Source organism: Sinocyclocheilus anshuiensis, unplaced genomic scaffold (assembly GCF_001515605.1).
Source record: "Sinocyclocheilus anshuiensis isolate Anshui unplaced genomic scaffold, SAMN03320099.WGS_v1.1 scaffold292, whole genome shotgun sequence".
In the NCBI taxonomy this organism is placed as follows: Eukaryota; Metazoa; Chordata; class Actinopteri; order Cypriniformes; family Cyprinidae; genus Sinocyclocheilus; species Sinocyclocheilus anshuiensis.
Window position 1 is genome coordinate 2,353,286 of NW_015555757.1, and position 15,919 is coordinate 2,369,204.

At 36.8% G+C, this 15,919-nt stretch overlaps 1 protein-coding gene across 1 annotated transcript in view; it reads right to left on the reverse strand.

Annotated features, from left to right (window-relative positions):
* Window positions 1–15,919, reverse strand: part of LOC107673934 (WD repeat- and FYVE domain-containing protein 4-like) — a 41,811-nt gene that overhangs the window by 14,388 nt on the left and 11,504 nt on the right. Inside the window, exons 16-44 of the mRNA XM_016467767.1 lie at window positions 15,692–15,911; window positions 14,914–14,990; window positions 14,419–14,637; window positions 14,151–14,329; window positions 13,475–13,706; window positions 13,241–13,392; window positions 13,036–13,147; window positions 12,731–12,921; window positions 12,497–12,649; window positions 11,587–11,660; window positions 11,269–11,430; window positions 11,025–11,116; window positions 10,804–10,894; window positions 10,500–10,702; window positions 10,246–10,412; window positions 9,973–10,095; window positions 9,473–9,634; window positions 9,177–9,356; window positions 8,487–8,613; window positions 8,182–8,333; window positions 7,860–8,098; window positions 7,359–7,480; window positions 7,059–7,253; window positions 6,784–6,896; window positions 4,017–4,094; window positions 3,706–3,897; window positions 3,304–3,388; window positions 3,034–3,206; window positions 818–966 (exon numbers count right to left, since the gene is read on the reverse strand). Coding sequence (XP_016323253.1) covers window positions 818–966; window positions 3,034–3,206; window positions 3,304–3,388; window positions 3,706–3,897; window positions 4,017–4,094; window positions 6,784–6,896; window positions 7,059–7,253; window positions 7,359–7,480; window positions 7,860–8,098; window positions 8,182–8,333; window positions 8,487–8,613; window positions 9,177–9,356; window positions 9,473–9,634; window positions 9,973–10,095; window positions 10,246–10,412; window positions 10,500–10,702; window positions 10,804–10,894; window positions 11,025–11,116; window positions 11,269–11,430; window positions 11,587–11,660; window positions 12,497–12,649; window positions 12,731–12,921; window positions 13,036–13,147; window positions 13,241–13,392; window positions 13,475–13,706; window positions 14,151–14,329; window positions 14,419–14,637; window positions 14,914–14,990; window positions 15,692–15,911 — 4,414 coding nt within the window. The remainder of the gene's footprint in view (window positions 1–817; window positions 967–3,033; window positions 3,207–3,303; window positions 3,389–3,705; window positions 3,898–4,016; window positions 4,095–6,783; window positions 6,897–7,058; window positions 7,254–7,358; window positions 7,481–7,859; window positions 8,099–8,181; window positions 8,334–8,486; window positions 8,614–9,176; window positions 9,357–9,472; window positions 9,635–9,972; window positions 10,096–10,245; window positions 10,413–10,499; window positions 10,703–10,803; window positions 10,895–11,024; window positions 11,117–11,268; window positions 11,431–11,586; window positions 11,661–12,496; window positions 12,650–12,730; window positions 12,922–13,035; window positions 13,148–13,240; window positions 13,393–13,474; window positions 13,707–14,150; window positions 14,330–14,418; window positions 14,638–14,913; window positions 14,991–15,691; window positions 15,912–15,919) is intronic.

A 15,919-nucleotide genomic window follows, 5' to 3' on the forward strand; every position in this document is an offset into this window, starting at 1 on the left:
TTTACTGTGTTTTAATAATAATATAACTAATTATCACATAATTATATACACAAAGATTATATAATTCTTATTTTGCATTTTTGCTATTTAATACAAAAAACACTCATCGTAAATGATAGAATTTTATAATGATATAATTAAATATTTAAAAATTCCAAAACCTTATTTCCAACTTTAAAATAAAAAAGCGATATTTTAAATGTTTTAAAAAGTAAAATATTTTAAAAGTATTATAAAAATAAAGATACACTACTGTTTAAAAGTTTCTCATTAAGATTTTTTTTTAAAGAAATTAATACTTTTATTGAGCAAGGATGTACTAAATTGATCAAAAGTGACAGTAAAGATAAATAAATCTTTAAAAAAGGTAAAAATATTTCTATTTCAAACCAGTACTGTTCTTTTGAACTTTCTGTTCACAAAAGACACCTATAAAATATATAAACGTTTCCACAAAAGATATCAAGCAGCAACTGTCTTATTAATAAATATTTCTTGAGCACCAAATCAGCATATCAGAATAATTTCTGCAGTATCATGTTTCACAGAAGACTTCAGTAATGGCTGCTGAAAATTCAGCTTTCCAATCACAGAAAAAAAATTACCTTTTATAATGCATTAAAATAATATTTTTTTAATTATAATAATATTTCACAATATTTTTTACTGTATTTTTGGTCAAATAAATGCAGCCTTGGTGAGAACAAGAGACCTCTTTCAAAAAAATAAAAAAAAAATCTTACCAACCCCAAACTTTTGAACAGTAGTGTATAAGTAGAGTAGAGAGTTATGCTGAGAGAAAACAGTATAGCTTTACTTAGTGTGATGATGGATTCTACAGCACACATCTCCTGTGGAGGTCAACGTGAAGCCCTCACATATGTAGAGGTCAGCTTTGCCAAACAACAGCACTCCTTCGGTTAGCACGTGACCACTGACGACCACCACACAGTGTTTCGCTTTGACCTGAGGTATGGACACATTACAGCATGTGTATCAAGTAGCTCATATAGGAATCTGTGTTGTGCATTGAACTGTTTAAAATAAAGCTGTAATTTGTTTTACATGCTGCCAAATTCAATGAATGAGTAAACACAATGTCAAGCGAAGATTTCAACAGTTGTACGAAGTGTCACTGCAGCCTGCCTTCTGAAATGTGCCCTGGGGCTAACGTGTCAAAGAAGCGCCACCCCGGTCTTGATTGATCACGGTTACCACTTCATTATCTAAACAACATGGTGGACAGACAAAAATTAAAGGGAGAAAAAGGCAAGATGCTGAATGGATGGGGTGTTTGTGAAACGGGGCCAATCTTTCGCAGGCGGAGTTCACATGAAACCTCTCGATTATGCACGGCTAATTGTATTGTCTCCCTTCATTTCACACCAAGCAGCTGCACCTGGCCTCAGCCCTGAGTCACCACAACTCTGGGCTCCGGGGATCCACGTCCCCGAAACATATGGGGTCCAGCCGTACTGCCAGCCGCTCCACAATTAATACAAATCAAATCAGAGCTTCCTCTCCATGCAAGCGCCCCCTCACTGGTGCAGAGAGAGGGCCCCACTGTTTATTACCAGAATTAATCAATGACACAGCAACAATAGCAACACGCTAATTGATTAAGGCCCTGTTTAAATATATGGTCCACCTGGTGGGGTTTTGGTTTCAAACAGAGCTATAAAACAGAATCAGCCTTGACCTGAGTCAGTCCTAATTCTGTCCTGTCTTGGGGATTTACAACAACGACAAATTACACCTTGCTAGAGGATGTTTTTAAGAGTGCTCTGTGATAGTTTACTTCAGAAAAATATTATATATACAACACTCTTCATTTCTGTCACAAACTGCAGCCATGACTGAAACCAAAGGCAGCCAATTAATGAATCTATAGGCATTTTTTTTTTTGAAGGAAACCAGTTTCAGAAGTCATCATCATAACAACATAGATTTAGATATAAACCGAGCAAATATTTAAATGCATTTCTTCATAGAAATGGTACTCTAAAGAAAAAAAGGGTTTAAAATGTGGATATTTATAAACAAATATACTTTTTTCAACCCTTCAACTGCCCAACCACACAGAGATTTTGCGATTGGTAAGCACTGAGGGATCTATGTAATAATAATAATAATAATAATAATAATAATGATAAAGTCATAACAATAAAGGCATAATAATAATCATCATCATCGTAAAGGCAAAATAATAATAATAATAAAGTCATAATAATAAAGTCATAACATTAAAGTCATCAAAAGAAAGGCAAAAATAATAATGATACAGTAATAATAATAAAATCATAACAATAAAGTCCTAATAATAATAATAATAATAATTACATTATTATTATTATTATTATTATTATTATTTTGCTTTTGTTATTATTATTATTGTTGTTGTTGCTAATAATAATAATAATAATAATAATAATAAATAGTCATTTTCTATTTTAAATGTGGCCTTTTGGTACCTTTATTGATAGGAATATTTGAGGTAGTACAAGAAATTCTGGGTCGGAGGAGGATTGGGAAATTATATTCGAACTCACATTTCCCACATGTGCACCACAGCTAAATGTGCCACAGCATGTGCACTAACTAGCACACCTCAAGTCTATACAAAAGCAATAATTAACAACACGTAATACTGCATCTTTGAAGTTATTTCCTGTTTGAGCAATAATGAAAAGCTAAGCCTCTGAAGACATGGTGGCTGTAAATTAGTTATCACATTGCCTCTGGAACTGAGGCGTAGGCCGCGTTAAGTGTGTGCATTTCTGTATTACTAAGTATGGATAGGGCAATTCGGCTGACACGCAGCACAGCAGGACACACCACCTACTGAATGAATACAAGACAGCAGACATCATCCCCTACTGTTCCTTATTAATACTTCTGTCAGCCACTCTCGGCCCTATTAATGCTGAAGAGCACTGTCAGGCTCAGCACACACACACACTACAGCTGTCCACACGAGAATGTGTTTTCTGTACCAAAGGAATGTGGCTCCAGGTGAATATGGATCACTCTCACCTCTTCAGTGGGTTCCAGCTCCTTCAGTATGAGTTGAGTATCCATGCACTGCTCTGAGAAATCCTCGGGCAGAGGTGTGGCCTCATTAAGGACAGGGAAAAAGGTCAAATGCTGATAGTCCAAACCGTGCTCCTCCTCAACCTCCCGGGTTGGCTCGCACAGGATTCTTGGGTCTGGGACACACAAAATATGTACTTTTAAAGAAATGTGCAGATACACAATATAAAAAACTGATCACTGATCATAAAAATGACAGGAAAGGTGTGATACCTGAATCAGCCTCAATAACTTCTGTAGCTCCTTTGCTTTCTTCAACAAAATTCTTCTGAATGAGGCCTGAAGTCAGTGTTGGCATCTATTTAAAATAAATATATAAATAAATAATATTTAAGAGAACAAAGCTGAAATTGATAAATAAGAAAATGAAAACTTTTTTTGTATATTTATTTACAGTTATAAATTAAAATGAATATAATAAAAATAAAACCTGCATTTGAAGATTATTCAACAGTGATAGAAAAATAGTTCAAAAGAAATAATAATAATAACAATAATAATAAAACTAAATAAAATAAAACCTGCATCTTTACTTTATTTAAAACTCAGAATGTTATTCTATCAATATTCTTCAGCCAGAAATTATTATTCTTATGTAAAGTGGTAATAGTTCACCTTTTTGGATCGACGTAGCTGCTTTCTGCGAATTCGGGATCGTGTGCGGTTGCGCCCCTCTGCGGTGTTCTGCACCCAGCCTCGTTTGAGGAAGACTCCTGGACCAGGGCCAAAGAGACCCCGCTCTCTAAGCAAGTCTTCCTCTATTCTTAGCCACTGAATAGCCATACGATCATTCTCACTATGCATCATCTACACAAAACGCAAAAGCAAAACATTACAAAAAAAATTAATACATTTTTTGCTGGATTCCTGGGGCACAGCATTATAGGTGTTAATGGTAAAACTAAATAAATAAATAAAATAAAAACCTGTGTATGACTCCTCAACATGCTGTCAAATATGGTCTCACAAGTTTGCCAGTGTGCTTCCATGTCTAAGATGAACCCCTAAAGGAAACAAACACACACAACATGCGCACACATGAAGGTACATTACAAAGGTGAACAAGCAGACAGTTATATGTATGTAAACGTTCCTCTGTAGCTATTAGGTTTGCACACAGTTACAATAACATTTCGTAAATTGCATTCATGTGGGAAAAACAAGCTAGTGGCTATTTAACCATACAATAAAGCTGTCTCCAATAGTCCTCAGCATGCTTTAATTAACTTAAAGTATAATATAAGCGCAGTGCGAGGTGGCTGCTGGCCCTGCGCCATGCTCTGTGCCCTGCTGATTTATTGTACTGATAGGCATTAGCCCTTCAGGAAGCCTGTGTACTTCACCACCGACCTGCTCATCTCCAGATTTACTTAAAGGCTCATTAAACCAATCATCACAGTGGTGTCCTCTCGGAGCCGGCCCAACAGCCACACAGACTGCAGTTCAGAGACTGGACGTGAACCGTAAGAGTACTGAATCCAGTACTGGTATAGCTCAAACTGAGACAAGAACGAATTATGAAAGCACAAGATAAATCTAAAATTGGTTAAAAGCGTAACTGCATGAAAATGTTTTCTAAAAATCATCTTTGACCATTTTATGTTTTGTTGTTTTACTGCTTATATCACAGTGGACTTAATTTGGCTTTTTGGTGCATTTACTAAATGCTGACTTGAGGCCGATGAATAGTTATGAACAATACATTTTGACCAATTTGTAGAAACTTCATTTTGACATGAAATAATTTTTCCTGTTATTAGTGTCAAATGCAGCAAATTAAATAATCTGTTGTAAAATAATAAAACATGAAAATTTCCTAAGGGGCAAATACTTTTTATAGGCACTGTGCGAAAAGGACATCTGCAGGTAAACAGGAAAACAGCATTTCAAAACATCTATAAACTTTATCATAACATTAGGTTTGCAATAAAAAAAGGTTTATTTTGTAGTTTTTCTTACTAACTCAAGTCTATTTGTTTCACCTACATACCCATCGCTGCTTTGCATGCCATAGCAAAATGAGAAAATCCAACAAAAAAATAAGGAAAAATGCAATTTGGGTACTTAGAAAGAAAAACAGTGACAAGTTATAAAACTAGAGAAAAAAAAGAAAATTGTGCATTTGTGTGTGCTAAATGGATGGGGGGATTAAGAAGTGTTACATAGGAGTTTCCCAGGAGTAATTACGGCCCTGTGTTGACAGATAAACACTAAATCATCGACTAATCGTATTCTTTTATTTAGAGAATCATAAGTAATATATAGCATTAATTACTCCATTTACCCAAACAGCAAACTTATTGGCCTTGTACACGTGCCACATTAAACAGCATCCCCTCTGCAATTAACATCACACTGATTTCCATTTTAATTACTTTCCACAGAAAAAGACTACCTTTGATGATAACATAACATAATGTCAGCTTAATTTTAGGCTGTTGGTGAATGTGTAATAAACTTAACTTGATCATTAGCTATGTTAATTATCTTTCCATTATGAAGATATAATTAGTCCGTAGCATATATCTGCTGTGCTGAAAGGGTAAGTTCTCTGGTATAAAGGAAACTGGATTAGACTGTGTGTGCTAAATAAACGTTTTAAAATGCTGAAATTGATTTAGCAGCCATCAGACAGAAATGATGTAATAGTAACAAATAACTAATACAAATAACTATGGTCAACATCATAAATTAAAAAGAAAATTAAGCTGTGAAAAATAGTTTTTTTTTAATTTTTAAATAATTTTTAAGGCCAATTTTTACTTAAGTTTTCTTTTTACTTAGATTTTCCCCTATGCAGGGAGAAATTAGATAGGTAAAACTAATATTCCTAATTATTTTTCACATTACTATCAAGTGAAATTAGAAGAAAGTGTATATTGCAAGGGCCATTTAAATATAACTTCTCAAAAAGCTAAAGTTAACTTTCTATCAAAACTTAAAAGAACTAAAGTATGATCTGATGATTGTGTGTACCACATGATGTGTTTATGATGACTAGTTTCCAGGAGAAATTCAAAATCCACAAAACTCTCAGCAAATTTCAAGCAGCACGTTTCTGAGGAGGACAATTCATCAAGACAGCTGATAGGCTGTCACAAGCTGATATGATACAGAGTAACACAAAATGAATGTTTTCATCTGTTCAGGACTGCCTATAATTACCGCCCCCTGTTTCTGAGGCGGAGACAGAGATAGCAGCAGTCGCAAAGAAACAGCAATTTCATGCCCTTGTGCCTGAGTAATATCTCTGTGCATCCTTTTCCAGATGGCGACGTCTTCAGCGGTGGGAACTAATGATGTGGGCCGCATTTCGGGAGGAAAAAACAACAATAACAGTGTCTTTAACCTTCACCAGCAAACGCAATGTTCTAGTGAGTGTTCCCATGGAAAAAATGAACAAATATCAATTACATTGCCCGCTGAGGTGTACTCAGCTGTAATAATCCAAATTGACTTAGAGACAGGATTGAGACAGTGCCACGGGGTAGGTGGCGGCTTCCGGTTGCGGTGACATTGGTATGGTGTGAGGGCACCTGTGAAGGAATTCTCACTGACTAAACCAATCACTTCCTGTCTGTTCATAATATCATTCATAGGGTACACTCAGTAAAGTGGTTCTGGACATGCATCGCATCAAGGCACTGGAATATAACAGAAAACGTGTGTTAAATACAAACATGACTGTCCTACCTCAGGAGTGCAGACTGAATCCTTCCCAAACCTCTTCTGAACAGATTGCAATGCACTGCTGAGAAATCCTGCCCTCTTCTGGTGACCATTATTTGCTTTTTTCTTCTGAGAGTCTGAAAGAAATGTTAAAATATGAAAATAACATACAGTATACTATTAATATCCAACTCCAATCTCCACTTATATCAGTCAAATACAACCGAAACTAAAGCAAGAGGAACAAAATAAGATGGCTGACAATAATCTCAAATGCTGACACACAAGCAGAGACTGACCTATAAAGAGCTGCCAAGCTTTCATGGCCGTCTCCTCCCACAGAGGGCTCACATCACCCATAGAAACCTGGCCCTCCTTGCTGCCCGACTTAGCAGACAGGTCGATTTTATATGCCTCCTCTAGCGCCTGTCTCCGCTCCCTCATGACTCTATTCCAGGTGCTTTCCACAAGCAGCATCAGCTCCGACTCCACTACTAGGATCACAACCATATTCAAAGCTTTTAATTTTACTTGTGTGCCTGGCAGACAAAACAAAACTAAACAAATAAGTAAATATATATAAAAGAATAAAAACAGACCTTCTGCTGAATCTGTGACATTGGTCTGCGACATCACCCGGTTGTTCTTGTGTAGGAAGATGTGCCTCCAGATGTTTCTTGTGGGTTTTTTATGGACTTCACAGCCAAACCCTTCAAGGAAGCTAGAAGACAGCAATTTTTAAAATATTTTTTTTCTTATTCAGCAAATGAATATTAAAAGGAGGTGCCTGAATTAAGGAAAATATTTAAGTATACTAATTATATTATAAATAATTTTATTAAACAAGACATCTTTATATGAGATTTTGCAATCCTGTTATTAAAATATTGGAAAACATATAGTTTAATTAACGTTTAACACCTGTTATTTATTTATTTAGCTAGCTATCTGTCTAAAACTAATAATTTTAGGATTGCAAATATTTTTTTCATCCAATAACCAGTGATATGTTGGACTTGTGCTTTTTAATACTTAGAAATAAGACAACAAAGTGTAACCTGTTAGTGAAAGGTCCCACTATCACTAACAATGAAACCCACCTGCCTGAGCGGACAAGGACGAGGCAGTGCATGAGACAGATGATGAAGTGGACATTGGCATTGTATGTTGCCATGATCACATCCCAGTGCTGCTGTAACATGCGAAGTGTTTGAACAACGAGTTCCTGCTCAGCTGGAGTCTGTCTGGGTCGAGACAGGAAGTAAAGTAGGGCTCGGTTCAAGTGTTTGTACAGAACGCTGACCGTTATTTCCCGATGACCATGACCTTTTTCCAGTGCCTGATGTCAATACAAACATGCAGTGTAAATACAGGTTTGTAACAGTAATACAGAACATTGGATAAATCAGAAGATAAACTCACCACTGCTATCTGTTCAGCCATAAAGACCAGGAGGTTCTCTGGCTCTACCACAAACATTCCAGAGTAGAGTTTTTCCACTACCATTTTACTGAAGAATGCCACATTCTCAACCAAAACAGCAGCTTTTCCTTCCTGCTTGGACCTGGATGGATCTTGGTAGAATATAGTGGGACATGTGAATGGTATAAAAAAATTAAAACCCTGCTTATTTTTACAATACAATTTCAGCCAAAAAGATAAAGTCAATTTCTGACATTCAACAAATTAATTTTAAGAAGTTTTATATGTTGTCTGATATATTTTACCATCTCTGGTCACGTGAGTAGACTGGCCCTCTTCCTGTCCTGTCATGTGGATGATGTCCATCACAAACTCCAGGAGTTCAGTCTGAAAACTCTGCCTATGCTCTTGACAGACACCATCTGGGGAAAACTAAACACAAATCATTCAGAATGTTAAAATAATGCTGGGGGGAAAGGTCTTCACTACAGTCCACAAGAGCGCAACCAGCTTGACTGTATAATCCGCTAGATACTGTCCCCCAGTGAGCAGTAACGTGCACAGTCTCATCGTCAAAACTGAGCAAAGAGTGGCACCTTATGGAGGAAAAATATTATACACAGTATCAGATGCTGGTTTAACAGTTCAGATATAACTGCATTGCAATAGCAGTACCTTTTATTATTAAACCGCACTTTAAAAACAAACAGTATGTATAGTGTTTATTTATTCTAATATAATATATATTTAATATAAATTATTATCATTAGTAGTATTAAAATAAAAAATAAATACATAATAATTTATAAATATATTAAGTAAATTATTATTGTAATGTATTTATTTAAGTTATGGTATTATTATTTAGTTATTATTATTATTAATAACAACAACAGCAATAATGTTTATAGAATGTATACTTAATGAATTAAAGATGCATAATATTGTGAAAAAGCAGTTTGATTTCTTAAATATCAATATTTTGCATCCCTTACCTCTACTAGTTGTATTAAAGGATGAAAACCATCTTTGACAGGAATGTTAATGAGGCTGTCCATCAAGAGGATGCGGATGAAGTCACACACCTGCTTCCTGCCTGGGTGGGAGGGACGGAGCAAGAGGGGCTCCCCCACCACTTCGCCACTTTCTTTGATACCCTGGACACCTGTAGAGCTCTGTATGAGAAGCAGAATACCACTTCTGTAAACTGCTTGCCTATGGGACAATAAAATGTCTCTTGGGTATATTTTTAAATTGCACAGAAAAAAGGTACAGTCCCCAAAAGTCTCACCTCTGGGGTTTCAAAGGGGAAAACAGCACTGGCCAGTGAACTTAGGAAATCAGGGGAGGTCCAGAGAGGTTCTTGAGGAAACAAACTGTTCACCAGGCAGAGAAACTGCATCACACTACCCGGGTAATGCACTTCCCAGCCATCTGCACTTCCTGTTACAGGCTTGTTAGAGTAATACAAATACACAACCTGAGTAAAGCTGGTTTTACTGGTCTTGCATCAATGACTATGGTGAGACAGATAATGCCTTTAAGTAACTGGATTATGCAACCGGTTTGCAATAAGTGACTGTAATCATGCTAACTGCCTCTCAAAGAATATGTACAAGATTACATCCAGCAGACATGCAACTGTCTGTCTATTCCAGTATTGCCTTTTTTTTTTGAGCACGATGCTTTAACTGCTACCCAATTCCAGCTGCTATAAAATCTGAATGTTTTAAATATAAATAAAAGTATATCATGTTATGCCAATAAATTTAGCAATTTACACACACTTACCTTAGTAATGATAACCTTAATCAACTCTAAAAGAACACAAGCGGCATCTGCACATAGTTGAACGCCCTCAGATCTATCACTGCAGCTGTCAATCAAACTCTGAAGCATCATGTCAACATCCACCTGCCATCCGAAAGACAACGCATAGCATAAAATTTCTCAAAATTCATCACAACCATGAAAGACATACAAACAGAGAGGGGAACTGGTCATTTGAACATTACAAATCAATACATTTTGACATATCAGACAATTAGGCAATGTGACCTCTACCTGCCCAGCAGGAACCTGGAAATCAGATTTTCCTATAAGCAGTGCAGAGATAGCTCCATAAACTTGAGGCAGGTGGATGTGGCTGACAAGAAGCTTCTGCAGGACTTCAAACCCCGGGCAGATACAGCTCAAACATTCAAACGACCATGAGCGAGACTTCAGATTATCTAAAATAAATCAAAAATAAATGTGCTGTACATAGCAATCACATGCGATCACAATGAGGGTACTTTTGAAATTTCATCTGGAATTACCTGTGATATTGGTGGGCATCTCCATGGTCTCCACTAATGTTCCTGGTGACACACCCTCTCTGAATTTGGCCAGGATGCTTGGATATGATAGGAAATGAGTAAGCAGTGTGAGCACCAGCAGCACTGTGCTGGTGTGGATGTGGCCCTGTAAGAATAGGAGGAACCAATCGGATCCCAGTGCGAAGAATACCTCCTCCTGGTTACTGTCATTTAAGAAACATCATCATATTTAGAACACTACATTAAATTATTTGTCAGTGGGTTCATAGAAACAAGGACAATTACATTGCTAATCTTGACTCACATGCTTGAATTGTTTGAGATGATTAGAGTAGACAGCATAGAGAGCAACTGGTTCCTGATCCAAACTGATCTCCCAGGAGTCTGACGCCAGCCTAGAGCCACAAAGAGTTTAGAGAGCATGTAAGCAGTGAGCTTCCTTCAAAATTCAAAATTCAAGATTTTGGAGCAGAGCACAAATCTAAAATCATGAACAAAGTGAACATTTATTGCAGAAATCTGTACCTTGTGACTGATCATCAAAATCCAAATCAGAGAAAGTGCATTTCTCGTTCAAAGTCGGAGGCAAAAGACTATGAACTAAGAAGAGTCCAATCCTGTTTGAACAAACAGGAATGTCAAGAAATCACACTGGTTGACATTTTTATTAATTCTGTGTCTTAAAGCATTGGTGATTTTCCCAAAATTGTCTGATAATCAACAATGCAACAAATGATTCAAGTTAACCTATAACAGTTAACAGACATGCCTCTTGATGTCTGTGGTGTTGAAATGTTCCTCGAGGAGGGATCTGATGATGGTGCAGATGACGGACACCTTCCTGCGGGTCACACTGTTATCATGTAGCAGGATCAGGAGTTTGCTCATCATGTTGAGTCTGTGCATGACTTCAGCATTCTGTTGACTCCCACTGGAAATAAACTCACAATCATAAACATGTATCCACAGCAAACAGCACTGGCATGGTTGCATGGTTGAAAAACAGGAAGTGAGCCATGTGTTTCACATCTCTTTATGCTGCAAACTAAACAAATTCGCAACAACCTGACATCAGTAGCCTACGTACCTCGATGACTTCAGGATATCAACAAAATGATTTAAAACACAAATGTCAAGATTTTCTGGAGCACTCTGCCACACCTACAGGAAAAATAAAAAGGAAACTTGAAGAAATGACAATACTTTTGCAATTTCATGTCTTACGAAACAATAGAAAACTAGCAACAAAATTAGCATTTGAGTCGTGGATTTCCTCTGGATTTTCCTATGAGTTTTTAGGATGGCAGTAAAAAAAAAAAAAAGATTTTAATAATTGTATTTAGCAAGGACACATGAAATTGACAATGAAGACATTTATAATGTTACAAACGATTTATTTCAAATAAATGCTGTTAATTTGAACTGTCTGTTAATTAAATAATTCTGAACTTCAAAAAGAAGTTTTGACTTCTTACATCTTAATCTTACAGACACCAAACTTTTAAATAGTAGTGTACCTTGCTAAAAATGTTTTACATAAGGACTAAAAGATCTGTTCATTTAACTGCACATCATTAATCAAGCACATACACTTGCTTCCTTGTTTTGCATACAGAAAGTACAGTTAGCACTATTTTTATACACACTAACCCACATGTTCAATAACTAAAAGGAAAACTATAACCGGAACATAAAATAAACCTGTCCATGCAGTAGTCCTGAAGCTCTTAAAAGTGAATATCTGTGTCATCTTATTAGACCTTCACAACACTCAAAGTATTTGAAGAACGTTGTCACTAAATATAGACTTAGCCATGACCAGATTTGCTTTGTAGTGACAGCCAGCAAGTTAGCCTTCTGGGTTAGTCGACAAATTGACTTCATGACTGAACAGCTCTATTAATATTGAGTTAAAGCCATTCAGAATGCCATTTAACTCACCGGAGCAGAAAATAATGTACCTATGAAGAAACATTCCATACCAATCTAAAACTTACCTCAAAGTCACAGAAGATGTCCTGGAAGGCAGTGATGTTTGGAATGCGAACAGTGAAAATGCCCAGCTCCATTGTGCCCACTATGGCCATAATGAGCTGGAAAATCCTGCTGCTGATCAGCTTAGACTTCATCTTCAGCAAGAAGGACAAGAGCTGAAAAAACAGAACAAATCAAATCTGCAGCTTGGAATCATTATACTTCAAGTCTTAACTTACTTTATTTAACAGCACTACCTTATAGCCATTGGTCCGTTTCATCTCCTGATCCATCACAGGATTTGTCTCTAAAACAGAGAGCAGAACTTTGATAGCAGCATACAAGGAGCGGTCATCTGAGGCCATTGCCACCAAACTCAGAATGGCAGCAGGTCCACCAACATACTGGAAGCTACTTGCGGCACTGTATGACTTGAACGTCCTTACACCTGGAAAACAAAGAGTAAAATCAGCCTCAAATTAAAAGTTCACTACAAAAACAAAAATGCTGCAGTCTTGTCACACAGTAAGCACTTTAGAGAAGTAGCTAGTGGACTTTTTACCAAAACAACCAACCAGGGCTGCCCCAATTGTACGAGCAGTTCCACTGAGGTGCTGACTGATGTTATGAGCCAGGAAGACAGGAGTACAATTATCACGTGACGTAATCCCCATCTGTGATCAAAATAATGCATGAATAACTGTAACTCATGATTTAACAATCAAAATAATTCAATGCAAGGATAAAAAAAAGCTAAATAAAAGCACCTCTTTGGCTATAAGGCGACAGTCTACCTCGTTGTACTGGTCTCTAATGTCTACTACTGTAGTGATGGTGGATACCGCCATGTTTATGGCAAAGGAAATCCTCTCCGGGGAGACCATCCTGATTTGGGACATTGCACCATCTGTCTCACCTCCTAATTAACACATGTACTCGTGTGAATACAGATTTCCATTAAATTCAGAACTATTTTTGGACAGAGAAGCAATCTTTCTCACCTTGGGCATTGAGAGCAAGGTAGTTGCCGATATATTTGGTGCCTTGCCCATAAATAGTCTCCACTTGATCAGAACTCAAAACTTCTTCGAACAAGTATGTAGGACCGACCCGCCAGACCAGAGCCGCATGCTGTTTCCATAGAGATGGAGTGCCAATAATCCCACACACGTCAATGACTGCAGAGGGATCCATTGAGATGGACTGACCGGGAAACGGCTGAATGTATTTAATCTTCAAAGAGAGCAATAGAGAGAGATTTTGTCAGTTAATGAAAAAAAAGGTCTTCACAGGAATAAATTACATTTTAAAATATAATGATATAGAAAACAGTTATTTTAAATAATTAAAAATATTTTTGTAATAATATTTTACAATACTGTTTTTAGCATAAGAGACTTTCAAAAACATAAAAAAATCGTACCGACTCCAAATACATTTGACTTTCGTCTTTTTGGAAAAATCCTTCATACTATATAACAAAACATCAAATATTCTCACAAAGTCACTTAAGTCAAACTTTCATTACTTGTAAAAGAACAGTCAGAATATTTTTGAAAAATTCATCTTTTGTTTTCCACAGGAGATACAAAGTCAGATACAACATGAAAGGAGGGTGAGTAAATGATGAAAGAATTTTAATTTTTGGGTAAACTATCCTTAACTCCCTGCACCAACCTTTGCTATTCCAATTGCTGTTGCATTCAGATAAACAGTGACTAAACAGCTCTTCTTGATTCCTTTGGCCATAACCAGACAAAGATGGTGCCACTGGCCTGGTATCAGCTGTTTGGAACATTTAAACCGCACTGAGGATGGTAGCGTGCTGGGAATCTGCTCGTCTGGCTCCATCATGTCTGTAGAATAAAATAAGTACTGTAAATAACACATGCCTAAACTAGTACAGAAGTGTAAATAAAAAGTAACCTCAAGTGAACATTTTCACCTAAGAACTGATAAGGTTCCTCCTCAGTGGAGATCACCAAGCAGCAGTCGGTGGCAGAGATACTGACAGACAGGCAGCTGAACTGCTGCTCAGCACGAGACATGTGGCGCACTATCGTGAGCAGACGCACAGGGTGGGATTCGCAGGCTGAGCTGAACCTACAAATCATAAACCAGCAGGAGAAAGACAGGCCAGCTGAAGGAGGGAAGCCTCTGCAGTCTGTAGTGATAAACAAGAGGATAGGCTATATAAGAAGAAAAGGACCTGCATTCCACTTTTATATATCTTATAAAAGTGTAAATGGGTACGTGGGTAAATGGGACCTTTCTGAAGCAGATAAATCAGTTTGGAACCAATCTTTTATGAAGTTATTAGAATATTTATTTTTCATACCAAATTAATTGAGATGTACTTATGGCTGATGTTTTAGATGGGGTTTCTATTTGAATCTCCGGTTATTTTTATGCAGCAATGTAATTCTATAGATTTTCTTACCAGTGCCCAAGCCTCCTGTGGAGATAAAGTCTGCACTGACACCTTTCACTGTGGCAAGGGATGGCAGAAACAGACATCTGTGGAGACAAAATGGTTATCTGCCATTTAACAGAATAATCAAGGCTTAATTACAAAGCTTAATTAATATATCCATAACATTACTTCCGGTGACATTTTACGTTTGGCAATGATGTGGTAAATTTAACCTCTGGTCCAAAACTAGTGCCTTTTAACTTTTCTTTTTTCAGTTTAATTCATCACTGTTAAATAATTGTATTTTTATAAAAAGTCCCTAAGACAGTGGTTCTCAACTTTTTGATTCAAAGCACCCCACTGTCCAACATAATATTCAAAGAAAATTCCTATTAACAGAAACTTGGAGTGTCCTTAAGGCTGTGGTTGTACAGTATAAATTCATATGTATACAGTATAAATTAACCACAATCATTTTGTGATCCCAGAAGTTTCAAGAAGAGTATGTTAAATAAAACCAATAGTTATTGAGGGGGGAAATTAAAAATATGATTTCAGTTAACTTCTTGACGTAACGTATATGTATAATTCAATGTACTGGAATATTAAATATAATAAAAATAAAATTAATATCAATTGTTTTTATGTAAATAATCTGAAGTCATCCTTTGTGGTCACTGTGATGTCAAATTTGCAGGTCTCAGTGGGCCCTGGCCCCTGGTTGACAACCACAGCCTTAAAGGACACAAATCTGTATTGTTGTCTATAAACCGATTAATTTGTGAGGATATCTGCAAACACTTACCCATAGCCACTGTCTGTCATGTCAAACTCCACAAAGGAAGGGGAAATGGAGACTTTGTGTGGCTGAAAGCTCCGTGGCGTTGTGATGGAGACAAGACTTATGATTCTATGAAGAGGAACTACTGTCCCACTGTCTGAAGATGTTTTGAGTAGACTGAAGCTTCTTTTCATTGCCTTTTTTAAGGATTTTCTGTTATCCTCTACAGAGTCTTTTGTCTGGTCTGCAATA